The sequence below is a fragment of the Myotis nattereri genome, assembly GCF_964212035.1.
Source record: "Myotis nattereri genome assembly, chromosome: 12".
In the NCBI taxonomy this organism is placed as follows: Eukaryota; Metazoa; Chordata; class Mammalia; order Chiroptera; family Vespertilionidae; genus Myotis; species Myotis nattereri.
The window spans coordinates 38453902-38474081 of NC_138087.1; the positions used below are offsets into that span (position 1 = coordinate 38453902).

At 41.9% G+C, this 20180-nt stretch overlaps 1 protein-coding gene across 1 annotated transcript in view; it reads right to left on the reverse strand.

Moving 5' to 3' along the window:
• Nucleotides 1-20180, reverse strand: part of DOCK8 (dedicator of cytokinesis 8) — a 198287-nt gene that overhangs the window by 64855 nt on the left and 113252 nt on the right. The window contains exons 15-21 of the mRNA XM_081102903.1: nucleotides 15297-15414; nucleotides 13829-13899; nucleotides 12443-12581; nucleotides 8664-8765; nucleotides 4197-4292; nucleotides 3283-3517; nucleotides 773-937 (exon numbers count right to left, since the gene is read on the reverse strand). Coding sequence (XP_080959029.1) covers nucleotides 773-937; nucleotides 3283-3517; nucleotides 4197-4292; nucleotides 8664-8765; nucleotides 12443-12581; nucleotides 13829-13899; nucleotides 15297-15414 — 926 coding nt within the window. The remainder of the gene's footprint in view (nucleotides 1-772; nucleotides 938-3282; nucleotides 3518-4196; nucleotides 4293-8663; nucleotides 8766-12442; nucleotides 12582-13828; nucleotides 13900-15296; nucleotides 15415-20180) is intronic.

A 20180-nucleotide genomic window follows, 5' to 3' on the forward strand; every position in this document is an offset into this window, starting at 1 on the left:
ATTTGTTTTACTATGGTTGCAAATATCAAAAAATTTCTATATGTGACACGGCACCAGAGTTAAGTTAGGGTTTTTCAAAATGCTGACACACCAAGCTCAAAAGGTTCGCCATCACTGGTCTATGACACAGACCAGTATTTAAAAAAACTCAATTGAAATGGCAGGTTTACTTGAAATAAGGCTGGGTGGACTAATGATAAGGCCCAGTTTCTTTGCTGGGGCCAAGGACTTTGTGAACTTGTTGGTTATCAAGCTGACCAGTAGGTCTGTTTGAGTATTACCTATGTAAATAACAAAGAATGGAGAAATGAAATATTATTATTTTAAAAGGCTAGTTAGAGAGACATGAGAAACGGGATTTAATTTTTCATAATGATAAATCTAGGAAACACTGCTTATCATCACTCTCAAATATATATTATTCTCCTTACCATTAATTTCCTAGACTCCTAGGCATCTGTTGTCATTTCTCCATATTTTACAAAAGAGATCCTAACTGAATCCAAAGTTACCTACTAGGTAAAGACCAGTGAGGGATTATCAAACAGGCAGAGAAAATAAGTGCTTAGAGTATATAAAGAAGGATGGAGGCAGGAAGAAAGCAATAGGAAAATCTAGAAATAAACTCTTAATTTTAGTATTCATGTCATATTTGTGTCATTCTGAAAAATAAAAGGTAACATTCACGCTTTTTATTTTATTTGAATGACGTGGCAGTGGGGTGGGGGTGAGGGTCCCCGGCCACCAGACTCCACCCTCGAGGCCACGCTACCTGACTTGGGCAGGTCCTTCTGCAGCTCGGGCAGGCGGAAGACGTAGTGCACGTAGGAGGCCAGCAGGCAGTTCCTCCCGTGCTGGTCTTTGCTCAGGTCCTTGCTGTTGTGCAGACTGTTGGCGATGGCCACCACGGACTCAAAGGCAAACTGGGAGAAGTTGGCTGAGGAACCAAGATAAAAATGGGCAGCCTCACAGTTGGTCCTTAATGAACCCAAAGTAAAGTGTTCTCCAGGGCAGTGACAGGAAGCATGACCACCAGCCTAGAGAGCTAGGCGGTCAGGATGATGGCCTGCTGGCTCCGCATGCTGCCAACGGCATCAGGCTTCCTCCCCCATTCTCGCCCTCCCACCAGCACTGCGCTTTTTCATGACAAAGCCATGAGACTATCCAGACAACCTCCCTTTCTAAACCATGAGGTGAACTGGGGCTACTCAGCAGGGTCTGCACTGACATGGTCAGCGTCACCCAGGAGCCTGCTAGAAATGCAGAATCTCAGGCCCCGCCACAGACTCGCTAAGTCAGAATCTGCATTTTCAAAGGATGCCCCGGGATTCTCACGCACCCTGTGGTCTGAGATGCACTGTTGCATCTTGGTGTACAGATTGCTCTAAAAATGTGTGTATTGAGGTGAGTCCCTACAATGGACCTTTACAAAGGATTGATTTAGCACATCCACTGTCTTGTTCTGGAGCTCCAGCCTCCACAGTTCGGCTCCACCTTACTTACCCAACTTTGGACCCTTTTCTGCTCAACCTCCACGTCCCTTAAAATGAGGCACTGGTTGTATTATCCCCATCACATGTCTGCTCTTTCTCATCTCTGTGACTTTGCTGATACCATCATCCTCACCTAGAAAGCCCTCCTCCCACTCACAAAATCACACCAACCTTTCAATGCTCAACACAATCCTATCGCCCCCACAAAGCCTTTGGTACTACTCAGTACAGGGCTTAAGTGACACCAAGTCCCAACATGCGTTGGCTATTTCTGGTGGTAAGTCCTGTCTTTCTGAGCAGGCTGGAAGCCCTTCCAGGGCAAAGTGCATTTCTCATACTTTCTTGTCTCTCAAGTGCCTTTCATTGTGTCTGACAATGACAGGTCTGAATAAAGGCTTGTTGTCTAAACACCTCTACTTATTCTGCCTGTCCCAACACCCTGCTGTCCCCAAGACAAGGCAGCAACTTGCTAAGGAGAAGATGTGTGAATGAATATTTTTGTCTAACACACAAGTCTATATTAAATAGCTGAAACATGCAAAGCAGTGTGCCACATAGGTGGGGGCATAGAAAGAAATCCAGGGAGGGGAGAGGTCACTGCTCTGCAGGAATCTTGCTGGAGAGGTGTCACGTCTGAAATGTAGCCTACAACATAGGATGTCTTATCTGTGGAACCACAAAAGACACACCCCAGGATACAGTGCAAACAAGGGGTTAAGAAGACATGCTCTTCCCTGGTCTATGAGTTCAGCAAGTACCCCCACTCCCCCCAATCAATTTACTCAGATTCCATAGCCCAATTGGGCTATTTCCTTCTTTCCTCGCACTCCCGTGCTTTTCTGAGTCTCTGCTTTTGCACTCTCTTTCACTGTCTCCATTTGGGCTGCTTTCTCCCTACATCTCCTTCAAGGTCATCGCAAACACCTTCTTCCTAGAGCCTCCAACATCCTCCCAGATGGATGTTCTAGCGCCTCCTCTCCCCCCAGTATTTTTAGCCGTGTCCTTTCGAGGATTCTTGTCCTATGTTGCTGCTCTTCACTGTATTTATTGTAAGTCCTCTCAGGTCAGCTATGCTCTCGATTACTGCGAAGCCTCCAACTGCTAGCACAGTACTGGGAACACTGATGATGCCTAAAAGACATCCCCTGGACTCGCTAGCATGGGATAACATAAGCCCAGCCAAAAACAGTGTCAGACAAAAATGCCCTACACCAGCCAATCTGCCCCAGCAGGAGTCAGGAGAACCATGGGACCCACGTCTTACATGACATTATTTCCAACGGAAGTTTTACACATTGTATTTAATGTTCACTTGTTAAAAGCAAGCATTTAAAATACACTATCAGTCAGCCAATAGCTGAGTGGTTGCCAGGGGCTAAGGGGATCAATATAAAACATGATCACATAGCATTTCAATTTAGAATTCCTTTCCTTCTACTTAATATGAATTGTCTTATTCTTTTGAGATATTTTATTTCCCTGTTGGTCAAGAAAACAAAAATATCTTAGAAGTACAAGAATTCTATCCACTATAAGGAATGGAATTTGAAAGACTGCTTCTAATAGTTTTAAAAATTTATTTTAAAAACTATGATTTTAAGCATCCAATCTTCATTTCTTTTTTAACATCCAGGGAGAGTAAGAAATAGCACTGGACCTGGCCTGCCTTGGACTCAGATCATCAACAGAAAAGAAGATCACACTTTCTCTGCTCCCAGGATCTCTGGAAAATCATGTCTCCTAACACAAGGCACTGCCTGCCTCTTCCCGCCTCCTTCCAGCCTCCTACCTGTCTGGCCGGCGATGACCATGGGCTGCACGGACAGCTGGAAGAGCTTGTCCAGCACCAGGTGCAGGAAGAGCACGAGGGGCTCCAGGCGGGAGGAGTTGAGCCAGATGATGCTGAGCTTCAGCTCATGCTCCAGCGTCGTCTCACTGATCTTCTGGTCCAGCACGCGGATGGGGAAGGTCACCTGGCTCTCCAAGGAGTGGCAGAGAGTGAAGAACTTCTCCAGGTGGTTGTCCTGGGAAGGCAGACAGCAGGCCTCAGGGTCTTATCCCATCCAGGCTCACCAGTGAATTCATAAACACAATCAAATGGCTCCTCCTAGGCAGAGCCCTTTATCCCAGGTCTTAGACCACAAGTTCTAAGACATGGATGTTTCAGACCAAGGTTATGAACCGCTTTGTAGAGTGGTGTGCACTAAATAGACCCTCTCCATTAACTATTAACTGAAGAAGAAAATAATTTGGACTCTGACATAGTCTATAAGCAGAAGCAAACACACCAGGTCAAAATGGGTCTACACGGGTGCAAAACTCTAACAGTGGCACGAAAAGGAGGGAATGTAGAAGTGGGAGAAAGGCTGGTATAGTGGCAGAATCACAGAGGGGAATGAGATAGAGTCTTCAAATGAAGTCTCTCCACATAATTTCTCAGCCAACTGTGCAGCAACTGGGTTCCTTCATTTAGGTGCTCAACCTTTTGATAAGGTCTTTCCATTCAAATGAAAATTAAACCTGAACAGGCTCGGAAAGCCCCCATAAAGAACTAAAGATTATTTTTGTTTTATTTGTGCACAGTGATTTTCATTGGTCGGTTACTGGGCTGTCCTTAGAAGGTTCTCTGCTGCGCCCCCATCGTCACTATTGGCCTCCTGGCTCTGAGGTGAAGTGGACCTCACCTGGTGAAGTGTTCCATACCTGGGTGTGAACGGAAGAAACAGCTTGCACTTCAATATTAAATACTCCCTTATGTCCTTCAGCCCACTTAATAGGAGGATTCTGTAAAGGGACTTTCTGTGTTAAAGAGAAAAAAAAAGATTAGCAATTCAATCCCTTTTTCTGAATACTAGCAAGCAGTACGAAGCAACTTGACTGTAAATGTCAGGTTATCTATAATAATAAAAGCGTAATTGCTAATTAGACCAGACAGCTGAACGACCTTCCAGATGTCATTCTGGACATCCTTCTGACAGGGTACGGAACCCTAACCCCCCTGATGGGCCCTGCTGTGTGCGTGACAAGGGGCAGCACTCCAACCCCCTAATTGGCCCTGCTCTGTGCGTGACAGGGGGCAGCGCCCCAACCCCCCTGATGGGCCCTGCTGTGTGCATGACAGGGGGCAGTGCCCCAACCCCCTGATTGGCCCTGCTCTGTGCATGACAGGGGGCGGTGCCCCAACTCCCCAATTGGCCCTGCTCTGAGCCCGACCAGGGGCTGCACCTAGGGATTGGGCCTGCCCTCTGCCACCCGGGAGCAGGCCTAAGCCAGCAGGTCGTTATCTCCCAAGGGGTCCCAGACTGCGAGAGGGCACAGGCCGGGCTGAGGAACCCCCCTCCCCCCCGAGTGCACAAATTTTTGTGCACCGGGTCTCTAGTTCAAATATAAAATTCCCCAGAAAACAAATAGAATTGGCCTTGGAGTTAGAAGCTCTGGGTTCAAGGTCTGTTCTGTCCTGAACTAGTTACTTTTACTTTGCCAACTCAATTAAACTCTTTGGGCTTTTGTTTTCTTTGCTGAAATGATGGGTTTGAACTGAGTGATCTGTCTTTAAGCTCCCACCTAGCATTGATAAATCCTTGATTCTAGGAATTGAAATAGAGTAATATGTTGGTGATTTCCCCATTAATCAGGAATATCAAGACAAAGCCTAGAGTATCTTTACACGACATAAAATTGTAATGCTTTTGAGCACCTACAATTACTTTCCCTTTTAACAAAACATTTCCCAGTAGTAGTCCTGCTAGGCTCCTGCTTTAATTACTTTAAGTGACTCTCTTATGTCATTTATGTATTAATAGCTCTGTAACCCTAAGAGGCAATTTTTTGCCTTAAATTCCCATGGAATTATCTTCCTCAGGAGACATCATACAGCATTGGGTGGGGAGGGCCTAGTCTGACACAGCCACATGAGTGTGGATTTTGCACTCTTGCATTTTTTGTGTGTGTGTTAATTCTCACCTGAGGATATTTTTTTCCATTGATTTTTAGAGAGAATGGAAGGGAGGGAGGGAGGTAGAGAGACAGACAGACAGACACAGAGAAAGAGAGAGACACACAGAGAAAGAGAGAAAGAGACATACATAGATTGGTTGCCTCCTGCAACCCAGGTATGTTCCCTTGACCAGGAATCAAACCTTTGACCCTTAGGTGAGCAGGCTGACACTCTAACCACTGAGCAGTGTGGCCAGGGCATCTCTTGCATTTTAATGGCAGGAATGCTGTATTTACAAGGGTAGAATGTGTGGACGGGGTGAGTACTTTTGGAAATATCTAAGATAGAGTCACAAACAGGTCAAAGCTGAACCCAGCCCACGGACAAATTCCGGTTGGCTCAGTGTTGTAAACTTTTTCGAATTTGTTGCCAACATTTAAAAGTCAGAAAATTTCACATGAAAGCCTATTTTTCTAACTTCTTTTGAGAACCAGAAGATATGAAGACATTGGGCGTGCGTCCCAGAATGCCACCGATCTGTGGGGCAGAGGAGCAGCTGTGACCTTCAGTGGGCAATCTCCAGCGGGAACAAAGTCCACCAGGACCCGGCACTCACTGTCAGAGAGTCCAACTCCTGGGGACACTGAAGTCTGCCTCCTACGACCTTAAGCAGCACTGTCCACTAAAAAATATATTGTGAGCCACATGTCACTTAAAATATTCTAGTAGCCATATTTAAAAAATTTAAAGGAACATATGATAGTAATTTTAATATAGATAGCTTAAATATGTAGCCTAAATATAGCCTAAAGAGTATTGATTATTATATCTAATCATGTATTATTAAATATATAGCCTAAATATTGTTTCAATATGTAATCACTATAAAAATTATGAATGATATATTTTACATACTTTTTTTTCTACTAAGCCTTTGAAACTGGGTTTGTATTTTATACTTACATTACATTCCAGTTTAGACAAGCCCTATTTTTAAAAATGTATACATATTTATTGATTTCAAAGAGGAAGGGAGAGGGAGAGAGAGGTAAAAACATCTATGATGAGAGAGAATTATTGATCGGCTGCCTCCTACATGCCCCCCGACTGGGGATCAAGCCCGCGACCTGGGCCTGTGGCCTGACTAGAAATAGAACTGTCACCTCCTGATTCACAGGTTGATTCTGAACCACTGAGCCACACCAGCTGAGCTGGACAAGACACATTTTAATAGCCACACATGACTAGTGGCAACTGTATTGGACAATATTTTTTATTTTTTTTATTTTTTTTATGTCTTTTTTTTATTTTTTATTTTTTTTATTGCTTAAAGTATTACAAAGGGTATTACATATGTGTGTATTGGATAATATTAAGTCTTCAGGCTGAGGGTATATCTATAAAGATAGTTTGGGGCAAGAAGAAAAAAAATAATATTTACTTCAGCATAGAGTTTGTTTCTTGATATGCATTATTTCATTTAATGTTCACAGCAACCTTATGGACAGGTATGGGTGAGGTTTCATCGCTAAGACACAGAGAGGGTAAGCAATTCACCCATGTATGTTCACACGGCTAGGGAGTGGCAGAGTCTGGATTTTGGATCCAAATTTGTTCCTAAAACCCAGGTTTGCTCTGCAGCATTAAGAAGATAATTAAGGGTTCCAAGAAATTAGAATGTGCATGATGAAAAGGCGGCGGTGAGGGCATCAGAAGGGCCTGTGTATCCAAATCATAAGAGTAATCAGGGCATGTCTGTGAACACACTCAGGGTGATCTCAGGTGGTTCTAAGGAGAGCAGTTTTGGTCTAAAGCCAGACACAAGACTGTGGCCCAGGGCAAAGAAAAATTCTCTCTCCAGAGAAAAAGAGAAATAAGAGAAAAATGGAATAGCCTGAGAATGATAGATGGGTAGTCAGAGTAGGAAAGAAAGTTGACTATTAAGGTTGGAACTAAATTAAAATTCCTGGGAAATTCTTCAACCTGAAAATTACTATAATAAATAACCCAAAAGAGATGAAGGGGGATCCATAGATTAAAAGAGTCTTAAAGACAAGTCAACCAATAGCAATGTATGGACCTTATTTGGATCCTGATTCAAACAAACAACTGTAAATAAAAATATGGCATTAATGAGATCATTGAAAATTTGATTACTAACTGGATATTTGAAGATATTAAGGCATTTTTAATTTTAAGATACAACAATGGTTAAAAAAAGAGCCCTTATCTTTGAAGATACATACTAGAATATGTATAAACTAGAGGCCTGGTGCACAACATTCGTGCACTGTGGGGGTGGGGAGGGGTGTCCCTCAGCCCAGCCTGCACCTTCTTGCAGTCTGGGACCCCTTGAGGGATGTCCAACTGCCGGCTTAGGCCTGCTCCTGTGGACATCCCCCGAGGGGTCCTTAGAACTGCTGCCGCTGCACTCACCAGTCATGATCCCAGCTTCTGGATGAGCAGTACTCCTCCTGTGGGAGCGCACTGACCACCAGGGGGCAGCTCCTGCATTGAGTGTCTGCCCCCTGGGGGTCAGTGCATGTCATAGCGACCAGTCATTCGGCTGTTTGGTCGATTTACATATTAGGGTTTTATTATATAGGATGAAATGCTATGATGTCAGGGATTGTCTTTAAAATACTACTATTGAAATAAACCTCCACCAACCAGACTGAGAATATGAGAGCAGTGCTGGTGTGGTCAGAATGGCGAGTCCACTGGGCTCCCTTCTAATGGGGCAAGAGGCAGTGCAGGAAACAGGAGGAGGGGAAGGCTACTGGCATTGGCAAAGGAATAAAAACCCCACTATCCATCTGGGGACAGTGACAACTGACCCATAGGAGAAACTGATGGAATCTCGCCCAGGAACCTTTTATAAGGATCCGTGCTGAGAGCAGCTGTTATCTGAAGTGGGCTCCATTTGCCCCCCCTTTCACATTACATTATTTGTGAATCCCTTTTTGCAAAGCAATACTGCCTCTGGCGCAGGCTGCATTTACTAAACGTTCTGAATTGGTGATGTCTAAATGAATGTTTTTTCATGGCTACTTGTTTTCCCCATCCTATCAGACCCATGTGTTCCCAGAAAACACTGTATGCTGACAGATGACTGTTCCCCAACACATGTTGAGCATCCTCAGTCCTATTGAAGGCACTGGGAAGTGGATCTGGGAAGGTGGTCTAAGATCACGGCTGGACAAGAAACAGCTGACGGCCAGCTTGCTGGTTACCTCTGCAGAATGCATGGAGTAGTTGGGTGGCAGCTTTTCCAAGGCAACTGGGAGACAGTAGGATCCAGTTTGAAGACGTTCATTTAAGAGAATTGGCAGCCACTGAAATAGATGATGTAGAGAATAAAGTGGAATTTATTACTACATATAACTCTGGCAATTTATCTAGCTCACAATAATCAAATGCAACTAAACGATGATTAGATATTGACCAGGACTCTTTTTGGCAGTAATTTCTGTCAAGTTCTTTGCAATTTAAATTCTGTGAGAGCTCCTGAGGTGGTAATATCAATGATTTACTGCTTTCAGAGCCAAAGTAGTAGCATTTTTCTTTAAAGCTAATGTTTGTGTGTCTCTGAACAACATCAATGCTTATGTTAACTTTTATATTTTTTAAAGAAACAACTTTTTTCTCCTTGGAGAAAAAAAGAGCTAGTTTTATACCAGGTGGAGCAAAAGTAGGTTTATAGTCGTGAGTGGGCGAACCAGAGTTTATTTTTGTATTATTACTTATTAATTATTGTATAATTTTCCATATGAACAACTGTAAACCTATTTTTGCCCACCCTCCATGTAAAGCATATGTATAAAATTTAGAAATAATAGATATTGCAATGCTTTAAAATGTTTTTACTTACTATTGTTTATTCTAAACGCATGGTAAACAAGTATACATTCATAATATATATATGTTATATATATATATACACATATGTATATTTCCCAATGATACATTTTTGTATTAAAATACCCTCTGTAATTTAAAAAATAATATCTTCAAATAATATATTTAGAGACATACAAAACTTGCAAATGGATACTAAAACTATATATACAACAATACAACATACCCAGTACTTCAATGGCCAATTTTAACAGATTTTGAAATATCACTGAATTAATAGGCTTTATTTCTTTAACTTAAAAATTTTTTAATATAAATCATTTTTTATTTTTCAATTACAGTTTGCATATATTATCTTAGATTTAGTGTATACCCCAGTGATTAGATATTATATAACTTACTAAATGATCATCCTGATAAATCTCATACCCATCTGACATGCATAGTTATTAGAATATTATTGATTATATTCCATATGCTTTCCTTTACATCTCATGACTACTTTGTAACAACCAATTTGTACTTCTTAATCCCTTCATTTTTTTCAACCATTTCCCTACCTACCTCCCATCTGTCAACTATCAAAATGCTCTCTGTATCTATGAGCCTGTTTCTGTTCTACTTCTTCTTTTATTGTGTTTTTAGATTCAATTGTTGATAGCTATGTATTTATTGCCATTTTAATATTCATATTTTTATCTTTTTCTTCTTCTTAAAAAATACCCTTTCACATTTCATGTTATACTGGTTTGGTGATGATGAACTCCTTTAGCTTTTTCTTGTCTGAGACGCTTTATCTGTCCTTTGATTCTAAATGATAGCTTTGCTGGGTAGAGTAATCTTGGCTGTAGGTCCTTGCTTTTCATCACTTTGACTATTTCTGGCCTGCAAAGTTTCTATTGAGAAATCAGCAGACAGTTTTATGGGAGCTCCCTTGTAGGTAACTAACTGCTTTTCTCTTGCTGCTTTTAAGATTCTTTCTTTGTCTTTAAACTTTTGCATTTTAATTATGCTGTGTCTTGGTGTGGGCCTCTTTGTCATCTTGTTTGGAACTCTCTGTGCTTCCTGGGCTTATATGTCCATTTATTTCACCACGTTAGGGAAGTTTTCTGTCATTTTTTTCAAATAGGTTTTCAATTTCTTACTCTCTCTTCTCCTTCTAGCACCTCCATGATGTGAATGTCAGTACAATTGAAGTTGTCCCAGAGGCTCGTTACACTATCCTCAATTTTTAAAATCCTTTTTTCTTTTTGCTGTTCTGATTAGGTGTTATTTTGCTTCCTTATATTTCAAATTTCTGTTTGATTCTCAGCTTCATATACTCTACTGTTGATTCTCTATAAATTATTCTTCATATCAGTTAGTGTATCTTTCATTTCTGACTGGTCCTTTTTTATGCAGTTGAGGTTCTCACTAAGTTCATTATGCATCCTTATAACCAGTGTTTTGAACTCTGCATCTAGTAGATTACTTATTTCCATTTTGTTTAGTTCTTTTTTTGGAGTTTTATTCTGTTCTTTCATTTGGGACATGTTTGTCTTTTCATTTTGGCAATCTCCCTGTTTTTGTTTCGATGTATTAGGTAGAGCTGCTATGGCTCCCAGGCTTGATAGAGTGGCCTTATGTATTAGATGTCTGTTGGATCCAGTGGCACAGCCTCCTCGATCACCCAAGCTGGGCATTTGCGGTACACCCCCAATGTATGGGCTGTGTACACCCTTCTGTTGTATTTGAACCTTGATTGCTATTGGCATGTCATTGAGAGGGATTTATGTCTAGGGCAGCCAGGAGGATCAGCCACCATGGAGGATCAGCCGTGTAAGGGCCCACCCTACAGAGGAGGACTTACTTCAGCAGGTCTCTGGTGCCTGCTGACTTCTTTAGTGTGTAGCTTGAGGAAGTGGTTAGGAGGTACTTCGATGTGGCCTGAAGCTGTCTACTGAGTTTGCTGGTTCTGGGGCCTCCTGGGAGTTGCAGACCAAGGTCAACTACCACCTGTGTTCTGCCCAGGACCATCTGACATGAGTCACAAAGTGATCTTCAGATGGCTGCTACTTGGACTAGGTTTGGAGGTGCCCCAGTAAGGCCAAGCTGTGAACCAAGGCCAACTGCTGCTAATGCTGGGCCTGGGGCCAATTCGCTAGAGATACAAGACACACTTTGGCCAGATGTTGCTTGTTTGAGAGATTTTGGGAAAATATAAAGCATGAGCCAAGACAGGCCATTTGTATGGAAAAGCAATTGGAAACAGCTTGGATGAATCCACAAGTTGGATGGGTTGGGGTCTCCAGGGGAACCACTAGGGTGCAGTGAACAGTGATAGCCAGGTTGATATGGAACCGGCCTGCCGGCTCTGTGTGGGGAGGGCTCAGAAAAGGAACAATGGCTTCTTCCAGCACTTCTGTCTTGGAGAGAGCTGCCCTTCCAGCTCTCACTCTGATGCCAGACAATTCAGTTCCTCCCTGGTGTTCCTGGTGCCTTTTGAGCTGCTTCCCAATTGCTGGAACTCAGAGGGACTAAGTCCAAGTAAGACATGCATGGGCCGTTTAAGAGGAATGCCTAGGACTCTATGAGCCCTGGTCTTACTCAGCCACAATCCTGTTGGCTTTTACAACCAGAAGTCATGGGAACTTCTCTTGCTGGCACTGGAACCCTGGGCTTGGAGGGGCCTACTTTGGGGCTGGGACTCCTCACTCCTCAGGAGGGAACTTTCCCAGCCAAGATATTCCTCCTGATTTTTACCTGCCACATGAGGGTGTGGGAACAGCCCATTTTGCATCTCCACCTCCCCTTTTAATCTCAATGTGGCTTCTTCTTTAAATCCCTAGTTGTATTCATTTAGCTAGACTTTAGGCAATTCTGAATGATGAGTGTTCTGTAGTTTAGTTGTAATTTTGATGTCACAATGCTTTTTATTTTATTTTTTAGATAAATGTGTGTTCTTTCAATATCTATCTCCCACTAGCTTTCCGTTCCTGAAATTTGTCATTTGCTAAGTCGAGTCATCTCTGCTCTTTACTATAATCTGTTTTGGTACATTCTGTTACTTGTGACAGGAAAAAAGCAATTGAATAGAATTTAGTTGTTTATCTCTGCAGGGACCTTGGATGCACCAAGGACTGCAGTGTGAATTGGCAAGTTGAAAACGACTCACTGAATATCCCAGGAGACTTTCTATGGAGGCTCCTTGCTTCTGCTGACAGCTGATATGATAGAAGGTGAACAGGAGGTGGTGATTTACTGTGAGCTTAGCAGGGAGCTTAATTTTCACTTCTTCATAGAAGTCTGGAGACCTGTTTCAAAAGCACATTATACACACATAACTTTTAGCAAGAATGACGACTTCTCTGACTATAAATTACAATGCAACAGACCCTTTACTTCTCAGAATTTGTCTGCTTGGTGTTTTGCTTTTCATTTTATAGCATTCTGCTCCTTGGCTGGAAGCCCTTGAGACCAAGCTTATGTCACTAGGTACACTTCACTTACATAAGGGCACTTAGAAACTGAAGACTTTGGGGGTGGGGGTGGAGGATTTCCACACACAATGGAAAAATCCAACAACTTATTTTGAAAAGGGGATGAGGTTCAATGCCCTGTTGTGACCTCATTTTCTGTCTCTACCCTAAGAACAGAGACAGGCACATCAAAGGATTTTGGAGAAACAAATGAATGAAGCAGGAGGAAAAGGAACTTGATTTTGATGAATTACAATGTCCCAGATACTTTACCAAGAGCTTCATGTACCTTACTCACTTACTCCTCATCCCAACCCAGCAATGAGGGTTTAGAGCAGCTGTGGGCAAACTACGGCCCGTGGGCCAGATCCGGCCCGTGTGAAATGAATAAAACTAAAAAAAAAAAAGACCGTACCCTTTTATGTAATGATGTTTACTTTGAATTTATATTAGTTCACACAAATACTCCATCCATGCTTTTGTTCCGGCCCTCCAGTCCAGTTTAAGAACCCATTGTGGCCCTCGAGTCAAAAAGTTTGCCCACCCCTGGTTTAGAGGAAGACTTAAATGGGCCAAGTCCATTTGACCCTGTACAGATTTCCCTCTCCCACCTGTAAAATGGAATAATTTACACACTATTTTGGAACTCAGTTTACCCAGATAATAATGAGTGCTCCATTTCCCCTTTCGTCAACTTAATTTTTCTTAAACTAGGTAGTGGTATAGGTGTGGAGTGGTGTAGACAAGGGGACAAGAGCTCGATTTTGTTTCTGGCCCCCTCCAGTATTTCAAAGCAAGTTAAGAAATGTATTTATTTAACACCATGAAACTTCTCTGTATCATACTAGAAAGAAGGCTCCAGAAAATCAAAACGCTATAAAGTTCTTGAGCGTATGTTCTTCTCTCAATCTTAGTTAATGGCAAAAATTGTGTATCTGCAACACAGAATCATGTAACTAGCATGAATTTCCTCTGTCCCTGAACTATAAGAACCATTGGAAGGAATCACCTCGGGGATTCAGAAAAGCCACCAAATAATGAAACAATCTTGACGTATGTTTAGAACTCTGCAATACACTTACTTATTGTGATATGTGACAGCTGTGTATACTTCCTGCAGAAATTCAGGCCCATTGGATTTTCCAAAGATAACCTATTGACCAATATAAAAAGGACCAAATTAACCGTGATATTTGAGTATATGAAACCAACCATCATCAGCCCAATAGGACATTCTTTTCTCATATAGCTATACTGTGTAAGTTAAGAGTGCTGAGTTCTATGACCAGCCCAACCACACGGATGCAAAATAACTGGCTATGAAGGGTAAAGTGAGGCCCCAAGGCCACAGGTTTGTGAGACTGGGAAACCGGTGCCCTGTCCACTCAGCCTCACTTCCTAGAGGTCTACATTTTTGGGCAAAGTCACATCAGTTAAAGATCCCTGCCCTTTTCCCTCCAAAGACATGGGCCTGGTCACTGGGGTGATCAGGACCTCCCCTGTCCACATGTTTGGGCTATTTAGAAAGAGACATCTTTTGGGCTTCATTCAGCCTTAACGGTACATGATTTGTCAAGTGGATTCACTTCTGGACAAAGAAAAAAGGGCCCTTTTTATTAGATGCAATAATCCCTTGGTGATTAGAGAACAGGCTGGAGTTTGGCCCCCATTCATCCCTGGCTGGGCACTTGGTTCCATTCAGGATTTGCATAGCCATACCCGGCAGCTCTGGTGGACTTGCCATGAGCCAGAGCAAAGAGAATCAGGGGAGTTCTCCTCTAGGATTTCTTTCCTACCACCATTGCAAGAGAAGGCCTTGCATTGGGAAGGTAGGTGAGGCATTTGGAGGGTGGTTAAAAAATAAAGAAGAAAATATTTGGAGAATGGAATCCCTGAAAAAAATTATTTCAGTAGAAAGGTTTAGTAATTGAATTCTATGACTTGTAGAAAATAGAAACAGCTAACAGCATTCACAGCAGATGATTTAAAAAAAAATACAAATTCTGGCATTTTAGTTTTCTTAGAGAACACTGCATTATATATTTATTACTGGATTTATGTTTTGCCTCAGGATGAAGATCCAGACCCAGAAGGTGCTGAGGTGGCACGTGTTTATTATTCGTAGGCATGCTTCACATCTCTCTCGAGGTGGACTGGATGTGCGCAGCTGCATGCTGCCGTGCACATCTGGAAGTGCAGCAAACACGGCAGACACACTGGGCCCGTCTGTCTACTTCTCATGCTGTGAGGGTAGCATGGACTTTATGATATTTTTCAGTCTTCTAATGTAATCTGCATGTCCAATGTTCATAGCTCCTTATGGAATAAGTTAGGAAAGAGACTTGCAATGTAGACTGACCTTGTTTCCCCATCAGCGTGCTGGGACCAATAACGGACTAGCCACTAAGGCCTCTGCACATGCTGAGTAGCGCTGTCCTGAACAGACAGAGATACTCGGCATGTTCATGAGCCCTGGGTTCTGTCCGCGTGAATGGACAAGGGAAGTTCAGCACACCCTGGTTTGAGGCAAATGTTTACTTCTGTCTTTACCGGCATAGCATTGCTTGGATCCTCTCCACACATGAACTGGATCTTGATTGTAATGTTCCGGGCAGATGTTAGCTTGTTAGTGAAGTTCAGCCTCTGTGGGTAGACATAGAGAAGGTTTCTGGAAAAGAGAAGACCGAGAACCAGTGAATAAGATCTAGAGCTTGTTTTAACCAATCAAGAGGAGACGTTTCTGAAGGAGGTTTTCCTTTCTGAAGTGAATTCTTTTTGGAGGATTGAGTGAGATACTGCTGCCTCTTCCTCCTCAGCTACAGTCATCTGATAATAACCAACAGTGTTCTTCTTCTGTCCCCTATAAAGATGTGTCTGCTGCAGCTGAGAGAGTCTTAAGGTCCTGGGCGTGTTTCAGGTTTCTTCGGATATATTCCCAGAAGTGGAAACTCTGGGTCATCAATCAGCTCTTTTTTGGGAAAGACCATCTCCATGTGGCAGGGAGAGCTGGTGTGTGGGTTAATCCGCCCTTGAGCTCTGAGTTCTGTGCCACATTCTGGGAGCTCTGTTCACCTGGATGTGCTCAATGACCAAAGAATTGACATCTAAACCCTGAAGTTTAGCACTACTTTCTGCATTTTTAAGCGCGCGAGGCAAAAATTCAGCACTCTTTCTGGGTCACTGACCCTGTATCCAGCCCCACAGTTTCACCTGGGCACCCCCCACCCCAACCCCAGCTCCACCATTGTAACAATGGAATGGTACACATTGCTTCTGTAAAGTGACAGCCTTCACATACTTGGTGGCTTTTCAGAGATGCGTACCCTTGATGGCCTGGGAAGTTTCATGTGTTCTTAAAGTGAACACGAAGATCTGAATCTTCTGATTTGCATGATTTTGTGGGGTTTTCCAGGTCAAGTGAATAGGGAACCATTTTCAGAGATCACCTCAGGCCGCTTATGGGAAGAGCAAATATTCTTAATAAACGTGATTTTAATGGATACATGATATACCATATTATGAATGTGCCATAACTTATATTAATCTCCAAGAATAATCATTTAGATGATTTCCTTTTTTTAATATTATAAAGCGATGCTAAACCCTTTATATATGTATGTATGTATGTATGTACGTATGTACACATATATGTATTGCCCTTCTGCAATGCAGTGTACCTTGGGAAGGATCCCTTTTAGTTCTATATAGTTCTTCATCTTTGAATTAATTAGAGAGACACTGATCAACCTTTCTTTATGCTGTGCTTGAAGAAATAATGAGCCCGAGTTTGTAAAATGCTTTGAAGTAGCGAGATGAAAGGGTCTGTGTAAATCACAACAGTAATAGCCCTGCCAGACTGGTTAAGCCAGTTAGCTTCCACTACACTCCTCTCCTACATTCCAATATAGGGCCACCACCCACCTGTCTCACACATCCCCCAACACTGGTCAACAATTTTGCACGTTGCTTTCAAAGGGGTTGCTGACCCCTATGCGTAAACAACATCACCATGGGCATTCAGTGTCCTGCCTGGTACTGAATACACTTTCCACAGAATACAGAGCTAAGGGAAACTGAGAGAATTTAGTCCAACATTCCTTTCTGCAAGGCTAGACTCTCAGGGAGGTTAAATAACTTGGCCTAAACATTTTCTTAAGAAGATGCATTTTCCAACATTCGTCCTATTTCTTAATGGCAAATTACCAAGTGACATGTTCTGCTAAATCCGCATGCTTTTAAAGAAATGAATATTTAAAAATAATGTTTTCTATTGGGAAGGAAGATCTGCCTGCATGGTCAATAACCCACAGAGCTTAAACCAGATAAGAGTAATTATTAACAAACTGATAAACAGGTGCATATAATATATATGTGGTAAATTGTCTCATATTACCTAGAGAAAATCCTGAGAATTATATAATGATTTTTGAGAGGCTATAGCCCATAACCAAAATAGGAATCACTTCGTATAGCAAAATTATCTTGAAAACTCCTTTAGTACCTAGAGGCCCAGTGTATGTGCAAGGCATTTAGTTTAATCTCATCGTTCCCCAAGAAAAATGGTTTTCTTCAGTCATATGCATCACAACAAAGAACAGGACATTTGGTATTCATCAACAACGTTCTTCCAGAGCTCCTTCAGATGGCTTCTCTCGATTACAAACTGTTTTGGAAACTCCAAATTCTTTCCACTGATTCAGCCATAGCCTCTTAACTAATTTATAAACCGCTGTGATTTAGCAGCTCCAGGAAGTTAGAGGATAATGTTGTGGAATTTGCTCATTCTTAGAGCAAACTCTTTCTGCTCTTTACTGTCTTGGGACTGTCTTCTACTTTCTTTGCTGAAAACAGGTTCCCCCAAGGGACCTTGAAATCTTTCAAAGCCACAATGCAAAAAACATCAGTGTGGCTTCTCCTCAGTTTAGCCTATTCTTTATCCAGTGCAAGGAGACAAGGAGAAAGACACACCCCTGTCCCCTATTTCCATGATGACATCAATGTCCTCTCTCAGGGGCTTCTACAGCTTGGAGTGGAGCTCAAGATGCAAGTGAGCTACAGCAAAAATCACATTGGCCACCTGTTTAAACAACTGGACTCTCTGAATACCTCTTTAGTTGAGCTTCTAACTCAAGTCAGCCAGCAGGAGAGAAAGAAAGAGGACCTGGAGAGGAGAGCTGAGCAGCTCGACAAGAGGAATGACAACCTCCATCAGCTGGTTGCTGAGCTCCAGCATCAGATGATTGCCGGGATAAAGGACAGAGAGAAATTTAATGAGAGGCTAAACTTGCTGGAGCAGAAGATGGAGGATGCTGTGTTCTTCAAGGCAGGTGGGCTTTCTCTGACAGAAGTGATGGACGACATTATGGTGAGTAGATCACTGTTGGTCATTTTAGTTGACCATTATTTTATTGGAAATAAAATATGATTTTAACACTATTATTATTATTATTTTAAGTAGAAATACTATTCTATTGGAAAACAGACCCCAAAGTAAGACTCATAAAGTTGGAATAATTTTTCCGTGAGAAACCCTGGGTAAGAAGAGTGATGGTGCAGATTAACCCTATTGATGCAAATGCTAATATATCTGCCATTGCTGGTAATGGCAGCCTAAACCACGTTTAGAATTTAAAAAAAAATATTTGTGTCATTTGCTCCCAAGGAGTGGGTGGAGGAAAACTCAGTCATGTAATAAAGCAAAAAGCTAGCTTCCTATCCTCTGAGAACATTTTATGTACACGGCCTTGGGATTCCCAGAGAGCCAAAGGAGTAACAGTAGTTGTTCAAAGTCACACAATCCTTGGTGCTTCTTATATATCTTTTTGAAAGTGAGACTGAAGTGAATCAAATGGCTTGTACTCAGAATGTTGAGTGAAATTTCAGGATATAAAATGTTATCTATGACAGGGCTGCAAATATTTGAAAATTAAATATGCATGAAAGGGTTACATCTAGAAGATGATATGGAGAAATGAAAAAAGTAAATATGATTTTTGAATGAACTTGGTGTCAATTTTGGCTTTCTTTCTTTTATTTCAATACAAAAGCTGTAATAGGGTACTAATACCAAATATGTACTTTTTAAAAGACGAAACAAAAAATTGCTGATTCTGCAGCTTAGGGTATCTCTACAGTCTTTTGAATGACAGTAATGCCCGTAATTTAAGCTACTGTTATCCCAGGGAAGATGGGCGTATATGGAGATCTGTGATTAGTGGCCCTTACCAAATATGTTAATAAGTGGAACAGTCCTTTAAAAAAATCACAAAATTCTCTACAAATGTGGTGGACAAATCAATTTCCTCACCTGTAATAAAAAGATTGGAGTTAAGTTTCAATTCAATGATACCTGATAAGTGCTTTGCTGTAAACTGCAAAAATATGACACCCATGAAGATTATCTACTTATCAGGATTGTGCAAAACAGCTGAGTGAACTTCAAAATACAACTCTAAACAGTCCACAGGACTATGAGCTCTTAATATATATCACTTAGGGAACCCATCAGTCTCTCTGGGTTTCTCTCTCCATCTTTCAGGCTCTTTCTGCCTCTGTCTCTCTATGTCTGCCTGCCTTTAATCTGTGCGTGTGTGTCTCTCTCTCTTTCTGTCTCCCTCCAGTCTCTCTTTTTCTCTGATACACCCTCTCCCGCTCCTCACAGCCCCTCAGGAAAATGACAAAATGCTCTTTTTCGCCAGTCTTTTTTGACTCGTTCCATCTAATCACTAAAATCCGTTTCCTTACAAGCGTGTGAGTGTTCGATGATTTCCTGCCGCGATCTGGGGCTGGGTTGTGAGCAGGGCCTTAGTTCCCTCAGGATGATAAATACAGAGCCTAATAACTATGACCATTTTAGGGTTCCACAAAAATGTCTGTGCACTGAAAAGCAATCAGCTCCAAAATACAAAAAGCAAAAGCTCAAAACCAAAACGAATGCATTTTACACGAAATGCTTACCAACGCAACATTTTCTCAATTAGTCAACAGCAACTCTACTGAATTTAACCTACAGGTGAAAATTACTGCCTCCTACTTTGCAGACTTTGTTATATTAAAGTATACTGTATATAACAAATGAGAAGGTGGGTGCATTCTAATGTTTTAAATGATGTGGTCAGGTGCTTTGGGGGGGGTGTCTTAAAAAGGTTCTTGGATATAGATATCAGGAAGGAAAAGGATAAAATACCAAGAAATCGGTTTTTCTATTTTATTAGTTTTCTTCTAGCTTGATGGTTTTATAGCGACCACTAGCAATATGCACTGGGGTGAAGCAGACTAGCTAGGTAATTAGCACCTGGCTCTCTGCTGGAGCTGCTGAAACAGCTTTATAGAGAAAAAGCTCGCCAACCTCTTCTGGCAATTTCAAAGTACAGTGGGGCCTTGACTTACGAGTTTAATTCGTTCCGAGACCAAGCTCCTTAAGGAGCTCATTAA